This window comes from Candida albicans, chromosome 4 (genome assembly GCF_000182965.3).
Source record: "Candida albicans SC5314 chromosome 4, complete sequence".
Taxonomy (NCBI): Eukaryota; Fungi; Ascomycota; class Pichiomycetes; order Serinales; family Debaryomycetaceae; genus Candida; species Candida albicans.
The window spans coordinates 1443884-1457327 of NC_032092.1; the positions used below are offsets into that span (position 1 = coordinate 1443884).

General features: G+C 30.2%; 3 protein-coding genes and 1 non-coding gene across 4 annotated transcripts; 2 read left to right on the forward strand and 2 right to left on the reverse strand. All coding sequences in view use genetic code 12, as the record gives it.

The window, feature by feature from the left end:
• Positions 1 to 261: 261 nt before the first annotated feature.
• On the forward strand, positions 262 to 3444 carry CDC68 (chromatin-remodeling protein; the record flags this gene model as incomplete). The annotated part of the gene is made up of 1 exon (XM_710447.2): positions 262 to 3444. One exon carries the CDS (start codon positions 262 to 264, stop codon positions 3442 to 3444), a length of 3183 nt encoding a protein of 1060 aa, XP_715540.2.
• A 218-nt stretch (positions 3445 to 3662) lies between these two features.
• CSO99 (Cso99p) lies at positions 3663 to 4655 on the reverse strand (the record flags this gene model as incomplete). The annotated part of the gene is made up of 1 exon (XM_710446.2): positions 3663 to 4655. The coding sequence occupies one exon, from the start codon at positions 4653 to 4655 to the stop codon at positions 3663 to 3665; it is 993 nt and encodes a 330-aa protein (XP_715539.2).
• A 721-nt stretch (positions 4656 to 5376) lies between these two features.
• On the forward strand, positions 5377 to 5438 carry CAALFM_C406520WA. Its single transcript, XR_002086408.1, has one exon. It is a non-coding gene; the product is annotated as an uncharacterized ncRNA (small nucleolar RNA).
• A 667-nt stretch (positions 5439 to 6105) lies between these two features.
• Positions 6106 to 7881, reverse strand: XUT1 (Xut1p; the record flags this gene model as incomplete). The annotated part of the gene is made up of 1 exon (XM_710445.2): positions 6106 to 7881. One exon carries the CDS (start codon positions 7879 to 7881, stop codon positions 6106 to 6108), a length of 1776 nt encoding a protein of 591 aa, XP_715538.1.
• Positions 7882 to 13444: the final 5563 nt, after the last annotated feature.

The following is a 13444-nucleotide window of genomic DNA, read 5'->3' on the forward strand; positions in this document are numbered from 1 at the left end:
CTACACGACATTGTCATGCGCTTCCGACATTATTTTTGCATGTTCACGACATTATCCATTACACGTCCCCCCCCCCCCCCCCCTCTCAATCTAAAAAAAATCTTGCCATTCGAAATTTGCTCTCAACTGCAACGGGCAAGCCAACTGAAAAAAAAAAAAAAATAGCAAACCTCGAAGAGAACAACTCTAACAAGCATCTTCTTCTTTCTTCTTTCTTCTTTAGTGTCGGTCTTGTACTTTTCATATATTAGAATTATCATTATGTCGGAAGTTAACATTGATGCAGGATTGTTTTATAAACGATTATCAATTTTTCAAAAACAATTAACTGCCAACAATATACCTCAAGCATTAATTATTGTTGGTGCTCGTAGTGATGATAACACTTATAAAAAATCAACAGTTTTACAAAATTGGTTATTAGGTTATGAATTCATTCATACAGCAATTTATATCACTGATAAGAAATGTATTTTCATTACTTCGGAAGGGAAATCCAAACATTTAAAACATTTGACTAATCAAAAACCTGATTTGGTTGAATTATGGATTAGAACTAAAGATGTTGAACATAATAAACAATTGTTTATTAAATTATTGGAAACAATGACAAAATTAGATTCTAAATATGGGAAAATTTTAAAAGATAAATATGATGGGAAATTTATTGATGAATGGAATCAAATTTTGAATGATGATAACAACAACAACAACAACAATACCACCAACGACCACGCGTTGAGTGCTGTTGATTTGGCCGTTACGGTTTCTCAAGCATTAGCAGTTAAAGATTCTGAAGAGTTTAATAATACCAAGATTGCATCTAATGCCAGTGTAGTTATGATGGATACATTTGTTAATGATATGATGATTATTGTTGATGATGAGAAAAAAATCACCAATAGTCAATTGACTGATCAAATTGAAGATAAAATTGAAAATAATAAATGGTATTTAAAAACTAAATTAGGGAAAAATTTATTACAATCAATTAAAGATTTTGATCCAGAATATCTTGAATATTGTTATTCACCGATTATTCAAAGTGGTGGTGATTATGATTTAAAACCAAGTGCTGTTTCCACTGATAAACCATTAATTGGTGAAGGGGTCATTTTATCATCAATTGGTTTAAGATATAAATCTTATTGTTCTAATATTGCCAGAACATTTTTAATTGATCCAACTAGTGAAATGGAAACTAATTATGATTTCTTATTACAATTACAAAAATATATTGTTGATAATTTATTGAAAGATGGTGTCCCGGCTAATAAAGTTTATCAAGACACGATAGACTATATTAAAAAGGAAAGACCAGATTTAGTTAATCATTTCACGAAAAACTGTGGTTGGTTATTAGGTATGGAATTTAGAGATCTGACATTTATTTTAAATGCTAAAACTACTGATAGAAAATTGACTACTGGACAAATCATTTCTTTAACTATTGGATTCAATAATTTATCAAATGATAAAAATGATAAAAATGATAAAAATGATAATAAGACAAATCATCAAAAAAATAAACAAACTTATGCTTTATTATTGACTGACACAATTAAAATTACTGATGATTCATCAATCTTATTAACCAATTATTCAAAAGATAGAGCTGCCATTAGTTTCTCCTTCAATGATGATAATGAGACCCAGAAGGAAAATAATAATAACAATAATAAACGACCAGGATTATCCCAGACATCAAACACCACAGCCTTGAAGTTAGAGTCTACAGAAAATACTGCTATTCTTAAATCGAAATTACGTCATGAAAATACTAATGCTGATGATGCCAATTCTGAAAAATTAAGACAAGAAATTCAAATAAAATTACATGAAAAAAGATTACAAGAAGGATTAGCAAGATTTTCAAAAGCTGATGCCACTGATGCTGATGATTTTAAACCAATTTTTAAAAAATATGAATCTTATGTTAGAGAATCACAAATCCCTAATAGTGTTAATGATTTAAAAATTCATATTGATTATAAAAATCAAACAATAATTTTACCAATTTCTGGTCGTCCCGTTCCATTTCATATCAATTCTTATAAGAGTGGATCACAAAATGAAGAAGGAGATTTCACTTATCTTCGATTAAATTTTAATTCACCAGGTGCTGGTGGGAATGTCACCAAAAAACAAGAATTACCTTATGAAGATTCCCCTGATAATTCATTTTTAAGATCAATTACTATTCGGTCAAGAGATCGTCAAAGAATGGTTGATGTTTATAAAGCCATTCAAGATTTGAAAAAAGATTCTGTTAAACGAGAACAAGAAAAGAAACAAATGGCTGATGTTATCACTCAAGCTAATTTAATTGAATTAAAAGGTTCAAGAGTTAAAAAATTAAATAATGTATTTATTAGACCAACACCTGATACGAAAAAAATTGGAGGAGTTTTACAAATTCATGAAAATGGGTTAAGATATCAATCACAACCACAATCACAATCAAATTTTAAAAATGATCAAAGAGTTGATGTATTATTTTCCAATATTAAACATTTATTTTTCCAACCTTGTAAAGATGAATTAATTGTTTTAATTCATTGTCATTTGAAAAATCCAATCATGATTGGTAAAAGGAAAACTTTTGATGTTCAATTTTATCGTGAAGCTAGTGATATGGCATTTGATGAAACTGGTGGTCGTAAACGGAAATATCGTTATGGAGATGAAGATGAATTACAACAAGAACAAGAAGAACGAAGAAGGAAAGCCCTCTTGGATAAAGAATTTAAAGGATTTGCTGAATTAATTGCTGATTCTTCTCATGGTATGGTTGATTTAGATATTCCATTCCGAGAATTAGGATTCCAAGGGGTTCCATTTAGATCCTCAGTATTATGTGTTCCTACAAGAGATTGTCTTGTTCAATTAATTGATCCACCTTATTTAGTCGTCACATTAGAAGAAATTGAAATTGCTCATTTAGAAAGAGTTCAATTTGGGTTAAAAAATTTCGATTTAGTGTTTGTTTTCAAAGATTTTAATAAACCCGTGGTTCATATTAATACTATCCCCGTGGAATTATTAGAAGATGTTAAATCTTGGTTAACTGATGTTGATATTCCTATAAGTGAAGGACAAATGAATTTAAATTGGGTACAAATTATGAAAACTGTATTGGCAGATCCTTATCAATTTTTCATTGATGGTGGTTGGGCATTTTTAACTGGTCAAGGTGAAAGTGATGAAGAAGAAGAAAGTGATGAAGAAAGTGATTTCCGTGTTAGTGATGAAGATCCTCAAGATGAAGATGAAGAAAGTGATGATTATGCTAGTGAAGAAGAAAGTGATGATTATTCTGGAAGTGATGATGATGGTAGTGGTGGTGGTGGTGATGATGATGATGATGATTCAGAAAGTGGAGAAGATTGGGATGCATTAGAAAGAAAAGCTGCTAAAGCCGATAGAAATTCTGGTTTTGATTAAAAAAAAAAAAAAGAGAAACACCAATCGCCAAAAGCAACCAACAAGGCACGAATAGTGTAATATATATATATATCAATATATATTGATATATATATATATCTGTATGAAAATTGTAATACTTTTTTTTATAGTTTTGTATATTTTTTTTTAACTGCTGAAGTTTTAGTTTATTTTATTGTTGTATCAACACCTAACCTAATCTTCTTTTTTTTTTGCCTTTACGATAAATCTATTGACAGCCACATGTCTTTAAAATTCCACCAACTTGCTCCTGATCCACAAAGACCAACCCAAAATGGAGTTAAACAACCATCTCTTAATGACCAATGTAAAACTAATGGTAATTGAATAACATTTTTAAATAAATTAATTTGCCATTGTTTATTGTTACTCCATTTAGTCATTGGAGTTCTTCGAATAATTTCCATAATTTCAATTAATAAATAAACTCCCCATACTCGACAACACCAAATATAAGTTTCAATACACCACCATTCATTATCACCAGTGCCAATCCAATCATGATCAGTTAACCAACCTAAATTCTCTAAAATTTCTAAAACAAGACAATTTAATGATTGTAATAAATTAATAAATCTATCAAATTTAGGAATTGATGTAGGAGAATTAGTGTTGGTGAATGCATGATATTCATCGATTATCCAGGGCATATATTTAATGGAATCCGTTAATCGATTGAAAATTCTTATATCGGCTAAATAACTATTGATTTTTTTCAAATGATAAGCTAATTTTGATGGTGTTCCTTCAGTATAAACTGGTGGTTTTGGATTTAAAATTTTCTCCAAATATGAAGTAGAGCCTCCATTATTTTCTTCTTTCTCTTTAGTTGCTGTTGTTGTTGCTGTTGCTGTTGTGGTTGTAGATATACCAGTAGCACTTTTCACTAATTGAATGAATTTATACCATTGATTTTTTAAAAAATAAAGAATTTTTGGTTTATTATTTAAAATTGCTGAAATTAATAATGAAAAATAACAAATAAAATATAAATTTTGATCAACAGTTGAAGATTTACTTAATACTTTATCATTAATTTCTTGATAAAATTTTCTTGAAAAAATTGATTTTTTCAAAATTTTTTGAAGATTTAATAATATAGATATTGGTAATAATGTTGTAGGTTTATTGGAATTACCATTGAGTTTTGAAATTGATGAAATATTAGAAATTCCCGAAATTGAACTCATTATCGGTTGTGCTGTTGTTGTGATGTTGTGATATTGTGATATTGTGATGTTGAAGTACTTGATCTCGTTATAAAATAAATTGATAAGATAAAAACAAAGTCCCCACACACACACACACACAAATCAATATCTATTTAAAAAAAGAAATCACCAGTTGATAAATCGTGAATAAAATTTTTGGGAAATTTAGAAATAATGGAATAGTTGTATATTTATATATTTATATATTGTTAATGAAAATGAAAGAAAACAATACAGCACAGTTTAGAATAATTCAAAACCTGCTCCGGGGGGGGTRGGGGGGGGATAAGTAAGAGTAAGAGTAAGCAAAGTAATTTTGTGGGAATTGTAATCGCATAATATTTCATTGGAGAAAATTTTTTGTATCTAAACCAGCGAATCTTAATTTAACCGAAATTTGGTAAAAGAACCGCGGCTAAAAAGAGAGAAACAGAGATAACTAACTAATTTAAGAAAGGTCGTGTAATTGTTTAATATCCACAGCACGTGATCTATTGTTTCAAATTATACACAACTTTGAATTCCTGGCCTAAATGGTATCAATATATATAAGCTGTCTTAACCTGTATTGGTAATATCTTTTTTTGTAGAAATATAAAGTAACAATATGAAATCAATAATTGAGTGGAAATTACAGTATAAACCACGTGATCATGAGATAGCAACAGTAACAAATTAGAACAAAAAAAAAAAGGAGCGGTGGGGACAAGGGGTGGGGAGTATATAAAGGAATGAATTTCGCGAGCTTTATTTCCAATAAATTTTTTTTCAGTTGTCTTAGCAATGTGTTTCCTTTATCATGAGTTCAAGTTAGGTTTTTGATCTCTTTTATTGAATTCCTTTCTTAGAATCTTGTGATGTAAACCAGGCTAATTGATCTTAATCTAGTGTTAATGACACTGATGGGGTGACTATCTGGATGCCAGGCAATTTGAGATGCGAAATAATCTGTGACTCGGATGGATGCATGATAATGGTTGTGAATAGATCGAACTGGATTGATCTTGTGTTTGTTTATTTAATTGGATATTACTTACTAATGATTTTTAGGATGTTAAACTCTAGAGAGGAAGGGGGGGCTGGTGATTGTCTCTCTTATCCTTTCCAGAGTGATTTTATATAAATATTACATTTGATTTAATATATTATTTATTATATTTTTTTGGAGTGCATTCTATAACTTTAAGTTTGTTGTAAGTATTTAAACTCTAGTTTTTCGTTAAAACCGTCTTGAACCTTCAAATGATCATAGACTACATTTTGGGTAATTAAATACACCTTTAGGTGAATTGTTCATTCATGAATATGTATGTATAATATAAATTAATACAATCTAACAATATAATATAATATAATATAATATGGTTGAAGACAATTTTGAGATCAAGATCAACTCGATAAATTGTCTTGTGGTGTCTCTAGGGACTTTTTACTTCAAATCAGGGAATCCATCATTTCTATGAAGTACAGTAATGGCATCTTGACTCCCTCCATTACTTTTAATATTACTCAATTGACTTCTTAAAGCTTCTAATTTAACTCCTTCTTTTTCTTCAAATTTTTGTCTAGCACTTTCAGTAGCACTACCAACGACATCAAGCACCAATTCATTAATTTCTTCAACATCATCTTCCACTTGAGGAATTAAAAGATTCAAAATCACAGCGATAACCCCAGATAAACAAAATCCACTTTCAACAACAACAATAATAGCATTGAAAAACCCTTTTAAAGATTTATTACCACCTTGATAAGTGAAAACGTGTTCAAACCAATTAGGAAGCATTGTAGCTCCTAATCCAGGTAATACAGCTGCTGTCAAAACAAATCTATCTCTTCTAGTGAATTCAGTAGTCGAAATGATTTTAATACCACTAATGGCCACCAGACAGAAAAGGAAACTTGTCATACCACCAAGTACTGGTTTAGGAATTGATGTAATGGCGCCAGCAAATTTAGCAAATACTCCCATAACAATTAAGAAAAATGCACACCAATAACCAACTTTTCTATTAGCACATTTTGTAATTGAAATAACCCCATTATTTTGAGCAAAAACTGACATTGGAGTCATGGTCATTAATGTTGAAAGAATACCACAAATACCATCACCCAAAACCCCACCTTGAATTCTTGATTCATACATTTCTCCAGAAACTGGTAAACGAGAAACATCACTAGTGGCAGTAACATCACCAATACATTCCATCATAAGGACAATATAAACAGCCAAAAATGGTAATACAACAGGACCATAAACTGTCAATTTAAATGTATGAACCCACATAAAACTAGCAGCTGGAGCAGCATCAACATTATCAGAACTGAAATAACCAGCAGCAGCAGCAACTATACAACCAATTAATAACCCAAATATAACGGCACAACTTTTCATAATGGGGGCCCCAAATCTTTCCGCTAAGATAATTGATACATAAACTAAAAATCCCAAACCAATGAATTTTGCATCACCCCAAGGTGCAGAAAATTTCCCATAAGTACAAGTATCAGAATTTTGACAACCGGCACCACCAACCCAATCAGTGAATCCACTTTCTACTAAATGAACTCCAATCAACATAACCACGGGTCCAGTAACCAATGGTGGGAAAATTTTTTGCAACATTGATGGTTTCATAAATGATAATAAGATTTCTAATAATGCACAACAACAAGCACTAGCCAAAATTTTCCCATATCCATCGGGACACGGTAATTTAGTGACACCATCACTGGCCATAGGACAAGTTCCATCGGCATACATCATTGGGAATGCCTTAGTGACAATAGTAATAGTGGCAAATGATGTCCCCACAACGGATAATAAACCTGTTCCTATATAATAAGGAGTTTTAGGAATATGAAATCTTGTGATTTGAATTAATGATAACACTCCACTAACAATCAATGATGTACTAACTAAATATTGTTCGATTTCAACTGATAAATTGGCCGTAGAGGCAACCATAATCGGTACAGTAACAATCCCAGCTAACATGGCTAATGCATGTTGAAAACCTAATATTGCTCCTAATAATATTGGCATATCGGAATCAACTCCGAAAAATGGTTGAGTTTTAAGTTCTTTAGTTATAAAAGGAATATCTGGAGTAAATAAATATTTATAATCATAATCTCCTAGAAGTCCATCTTTTGTGGTCCATTTACGAACCATTCGTTTTAAAGTCTTTTGAATAGCTGACATTATGATCGAGAGGCGGGGGGGTTGTGAGGGGTTGTGAATATGTTGATAACGTTTCTGCAAAAATTCAAAGAAAAAGAAAATAAATTATTTCATCATTTATTTATATTTCATCTTCATTTTCAAAGTTTCTAATCTCAAATCTAAAAAATTTTTTGATATATTGTTATTGATAATACTTCAAAAAAAAAAAAAAGCAATAGATTGTGATTGTTTTTGGAGAAGAGATTTGCAAAATTGGTTTCCTGTATATAGTGTACAGCTCTTTTTATATATCGTTGTTGTTGCCGCTGCATTTGTCCGTTATCAAAAAATTATAAATTAAGTAAGAGAGAGAGAAAAAGAAAGAGAGATAACGAAATCAATTAAGTATCTAATTTGATTGCAAATTCCCGATTACGGTTAATTTTGGATCTAAGGTTGATTTTGAAATATCTTTAAGAGTAAAAGACTGTGGTGTTTATTATCATCTATGCCAGTGAATGGATTGTCTCATTTTTAATTCTTCAAACCAAAGAATAGTTAACTAACAACATACAAGAAATCACAGATACATATATAGTGGGGTAAAACAATTTAAGAGGTGATAGCAATAATCAACATGATGTCTGTTCTCCACCTCCTCTGTTTTTCCCCATATTTGGTGAAACTGGGCTCAAGATTCTGCTCATTGGTCCAGATCTTTTTTGAAATTGTGGTTTTCAAATTATATTTGATAAGGCAGGAATATTTTCATGTTGATTTCACCAATTGTGATGAGATTAGAATTGAATTAAATTGAATCGAATTTTCTTTTGTGTGATTTAATTAATTGCCTTATCAATAAAATTTTATTGGTTCTCTATTAAAGAAATAGAAACAGTTCTCTCTTTCTGTGTGAGATTTAGTTTATGGCAAATATTTATTTATTGCCTCAATTAAGATTAGAAGAAACAACAAGAGAACAAGAGAACAAGAACAAGAAAAAAAATATAGTAATATATATTTCTGGGCAATGCAGCAATTCTCGGATATCACCGAAAAAAAAGATCTTAGCGGGCACGACACGACTCTCTTGATATAAGCGAATTTTCAGTATCAAAAACAAATTAGAAATTACTCGGAAAAATATTCATCCTTTTATTTTTTCTATGAGGAATGATTGATTGATGAGACAATTGATTGTTAGAGATACTAAAACATCCGTTCGTATAATGATTATATTTAATGGTTTTCTGTAAAAGATAAGCCCATTCTTATCAAGCGGGTTTTTTCTTTTTTTTTTTTTTTCGTCATCTTCTGGAAAAAGAATTTCGGCAATACCCACACAAAAAGGTCTGAAATTCTATCTATAGACTATTGTAAGACTACTCTTAACTCGTATAGAGAATAACCGTTGAAATTGATTGTTCAATCATTATTGTATCTTTTCCCTTTTTTTTGTTCTAACCATAATGTTAGAATAATTAGAAATTGTCTAAATATATATTCAGTTTAACAAAAAACAGAATGCTTGTAATAAGATTTGATTTCTAATTACTAATCGTTAATATTTAGTTTGGTGGGGTTTTATTTATCGAAGATGTAGCATTATTTGTATCAAATAGATAAAGAAACCTGAATTAAATGGCTTAATTTGTTGCAATAGTAAAAAAGAAGAAAAGTGGTAAGGAGTGAGTGAAAATATTTTTTTCAACAATTTGAGTAGAAATCTTACACCAAAAAGTTTGGACAAAAAAGTTTTTACTAAAATCTGAAAATCTACATGAATAGAACCGATCAATCAACATATACAGATTTCATGAGGAAAGATAGTTGCCCAAACCTTCTTGGTGATTAAGAAGGAGCACCAAATGTTTTACAAATATCTATATCAAGATTAATCATGTTTGTTAACCTTCTAGCCCGAAAGTACTTACAAATCAATAAACCACGAAACTAAAACTCCAACCTTTCATCCAAGATTGGCTGAATTGAGCCATACCAAGAAAGATAGCCAACAAATATATCTTCACTACTTCAAGTTTTTTTCTTTTTCTCATTTCTAAATCAATTTATTATACTTTTTTGTACATTATTTGATGTTATATTTCACTATATATAGAGAGCTGTTTTCACTTACAATAAACATTTGATTTCAAAATATATGTCATATCTTTTTTTTTTAGCAATTACTAATATGATGGCCCCAAATGATTTCATATATTTTGAATCAATCAATCAATTAATCAATCAAGAAGAAAAACTATAAAATGCATCACGATCTAAAAAAAAAAGTCAAAAAAAAAGTTAGACAGCAGAAAAACATTAATTTTGGAAATCTTTTTAATAAATTTCTTGGCAAAATGATTTATAAATAGTTTTTCACGTCACACGAGAGAGAGAAACAAACAGAGAGTCCAATGATGATATCATACTATTGGTATATTCGATTGAAAAATTTATTACTAGTATCTTATTGATTGTTATAAGTGTGTAGAGTGCCGACACACATACAAAATGTGTTGATTAAAAAATCTACCTATTGGTACATTTCAGTCAACAATACACCAAATTGGGATATATACACCAACAAACTTTAACTAGCTACCTAAATTCTAAACTAATCATAATGGGGGAGGGGGTGATACACTATAAATATTATAGTAAGTTACCCCTTTCATTCTTCTTCAACAAAACTCATTGTTATCAGGTAACTAAATAAAAAGTGTGTTAATAGTCGTGTGAATCAATTGAGCTTTAAATAGTAGCAATAATAAAATTTCTTTTTTTTTTCTTTCTCTTGTTCTTTTTTAGTCCAAATCTCACACGACTAATAATAACTTGTTTTTTACCCATAGTACATATACACACTAAAAAATCAATCGTACACAAAACTAGCACTATTATATTTCCGATGAATAATATCAAATTCATTGGTTCGGATTTCAACTCCTTAATAATTCGGGATTCATATCAAGTCACAAGAAAGACAAACTAAGCCTGGTTTAGAGTGTAGAGGTGGTAGATAGTTTCAAAAACAGAAGACGAACACTCTTGGATTGATTTATCTAGATTCTGGTGTTTGGTGTATAACTGGGTTTTTTTACCCGAACTACCGAATGATGTGTGTATATTTGGTGTTGGTGGTGTGTGACCATTGATAAACTTTCTTTGCTATAAGAAAACAACAAGAAAGAAAGAATTGGGTGAAAATTTCTTGAAATAAAAACTAAGCCACCACCAGCCACTACACTAATGTAAACTGTCTTGTGTTATCGGTGATTTATTTTTTTTTTTCGTAAAAAGATACGCTAAAGGTTGGTTTTATTTTTGCAATTAGAGTCGTAGATTAGAAAAGATCAGAAGAGACAGGACAATAGGTAAGACTGAACCCAAGAAATAGAAAACAACAACAACAACCGCAACAACGCGTTTGCATTTTATCTCGTGTACCTGAATGTATAGTACAGATATATGTTGTTAATCACCTCGTACTCATAGATAAACGCTCGGGATTATTCACCCCAAAATATAAATTGAGTAAATACATACATAATTTGAAAGTATAGGCTATTTTGGTTGTTAATCGAACCGGTTAAGCAAATTATCATTAACTCCGATAATCCCAGAGACAACAAAACAGACGATCAAAGAAACAAGAAAAAAAAGTTCCCAAGAATATTTACCATTGTGGTTATATATACTATATCCACACATACCACCACAACCAAGTAAAGAGTGTTGATGATTCTGTATTTTTTTCTTATTCCGAACCAACCTTCTTTCTCCCATTTTATCCGCACACGAGTGTACAAAGTTAAACAATCAAAAAAACAAACAAACTCTCAACAATTAAAAATGATTAATTACCATTAAAATTTAGAGCATATAGTCTTAATGCGTGTTTGCGTGTAAGCGTACAAAAGCCACGGAACTAAAGAAGGGAGAGAGGGGGAAGACAATAATAATGGTAATAATGGGGAGATAATAGCAAGAATCGAGAGAAAGGAACAAAGTGTGAGTCGGCTGGTTTGTTGTTGTTTTTTTGTTTTTTTCTTCCCCTATCTATTGTTTGATAATGTAACAATAGAGACTTTGTAAATCATATAGTCGAGATTGAACGTCAATTTTATTACAGTTAGCTCAAGAGGGTTCAATTGAGAAGAGAAAGAAAGTCAAGTATCCCAAAAAACCAAAGTCAACTTGGATTGAGATTTGAAAAGATTATTGACGGATAAATGTGGATTTGGTGTGTTTAAGCAAAATAGCAATACTTACATACTACACAAAACTGACTTCAAACTTTTAGCTGCAATTTGAAACCTAACACAAATTAAATCAAACAATAGAAACACTGGCAATGATGATGACGATATTAACAATTTTGAAAATATTATAGATAAGCTTAGTAGATGGTTTAGACTCTACAGATATCTTCTAGTTGTGGTTGATTAGAAGAAATTTTACTAGTTTAGTTAGAAGAGATAAGTTGATATATGTACGATAATTATGGAATAGACACCACAGATTGAATAGTACTAGCAATAAAAAGAAACTTTTCCACTCAGTAGAAATTTTTTTTAGTTGAAATTTTTTAGCCATGATCAACAACAACAACAAGAACAAGAACAACCACAAGAATAAGTACATTTACTAATAATAATTTTTTTTTCTTGGTATTCGTTCCGTCTCATCATTCATTAACTATTTAATCTTGTTATTTATTATTATTGTTGTTATTTATGTATGTGACTATAATTGTTTTTTTATTTTTACAAAAGATACATCATCATATATATTGGAAGAGTATTTCCCATCAATTGTCATTTACAAACACCGAAATCTTTTTTTTTCTAACTCTATTCTTTTTCTTTTATAACAATTCGTTAAATCTTACTTTATTTAATTAGTGGAACCTTAAAATTCTTATCAACTGTTTCAAAATATTCATTCCGTGTTTACATACTTTATTCCGAAAGTATTAGATCTAGACTCGTTTGTAATAGCAACAACAACAACAGCAACGATTCAACTGTAACAACAATATTAATTTATTGAAAAAATAGTTTAAGAAGTTCACGAATACAACATCATCAACAAGATTCAATTGAAACAACAATCTATAATCTACAAGACAATCCAACACATCCAGGCAAATAATCAGGAGTTAAAAAGATTTACAGAATTTCTTTTCATTTTTTTTTCCAGCTTGTTAAATTATAAAAGTCCTCGACCGCCCTATTTTGGTTCCCGGTTTTTTTTTAACCACAACACATTTGACTTATAGATTCACAATTTATCTTTGGTTTATATATATATATATATTTATTATAACCAACTACGAAGAATAACCACCACTTCCTACACACCAAGAAAAAACATATTAGCCACTAACCTTATTCTAAAAGAAACTTAATCTTGGTACAGAACTAAAGTTAGAATTTTAAAGTTTAGCTATACAGTTTTTACAACCAACGAATCCCTAGAATTGTTTTTTCAGGTTTGCATTATTTACAACCACCACCACCACCACAACTATCAAAAAGTTTTAACCACTTATTACTTCCCTCAATCAACAAACACATATACATACAACACTCCAACC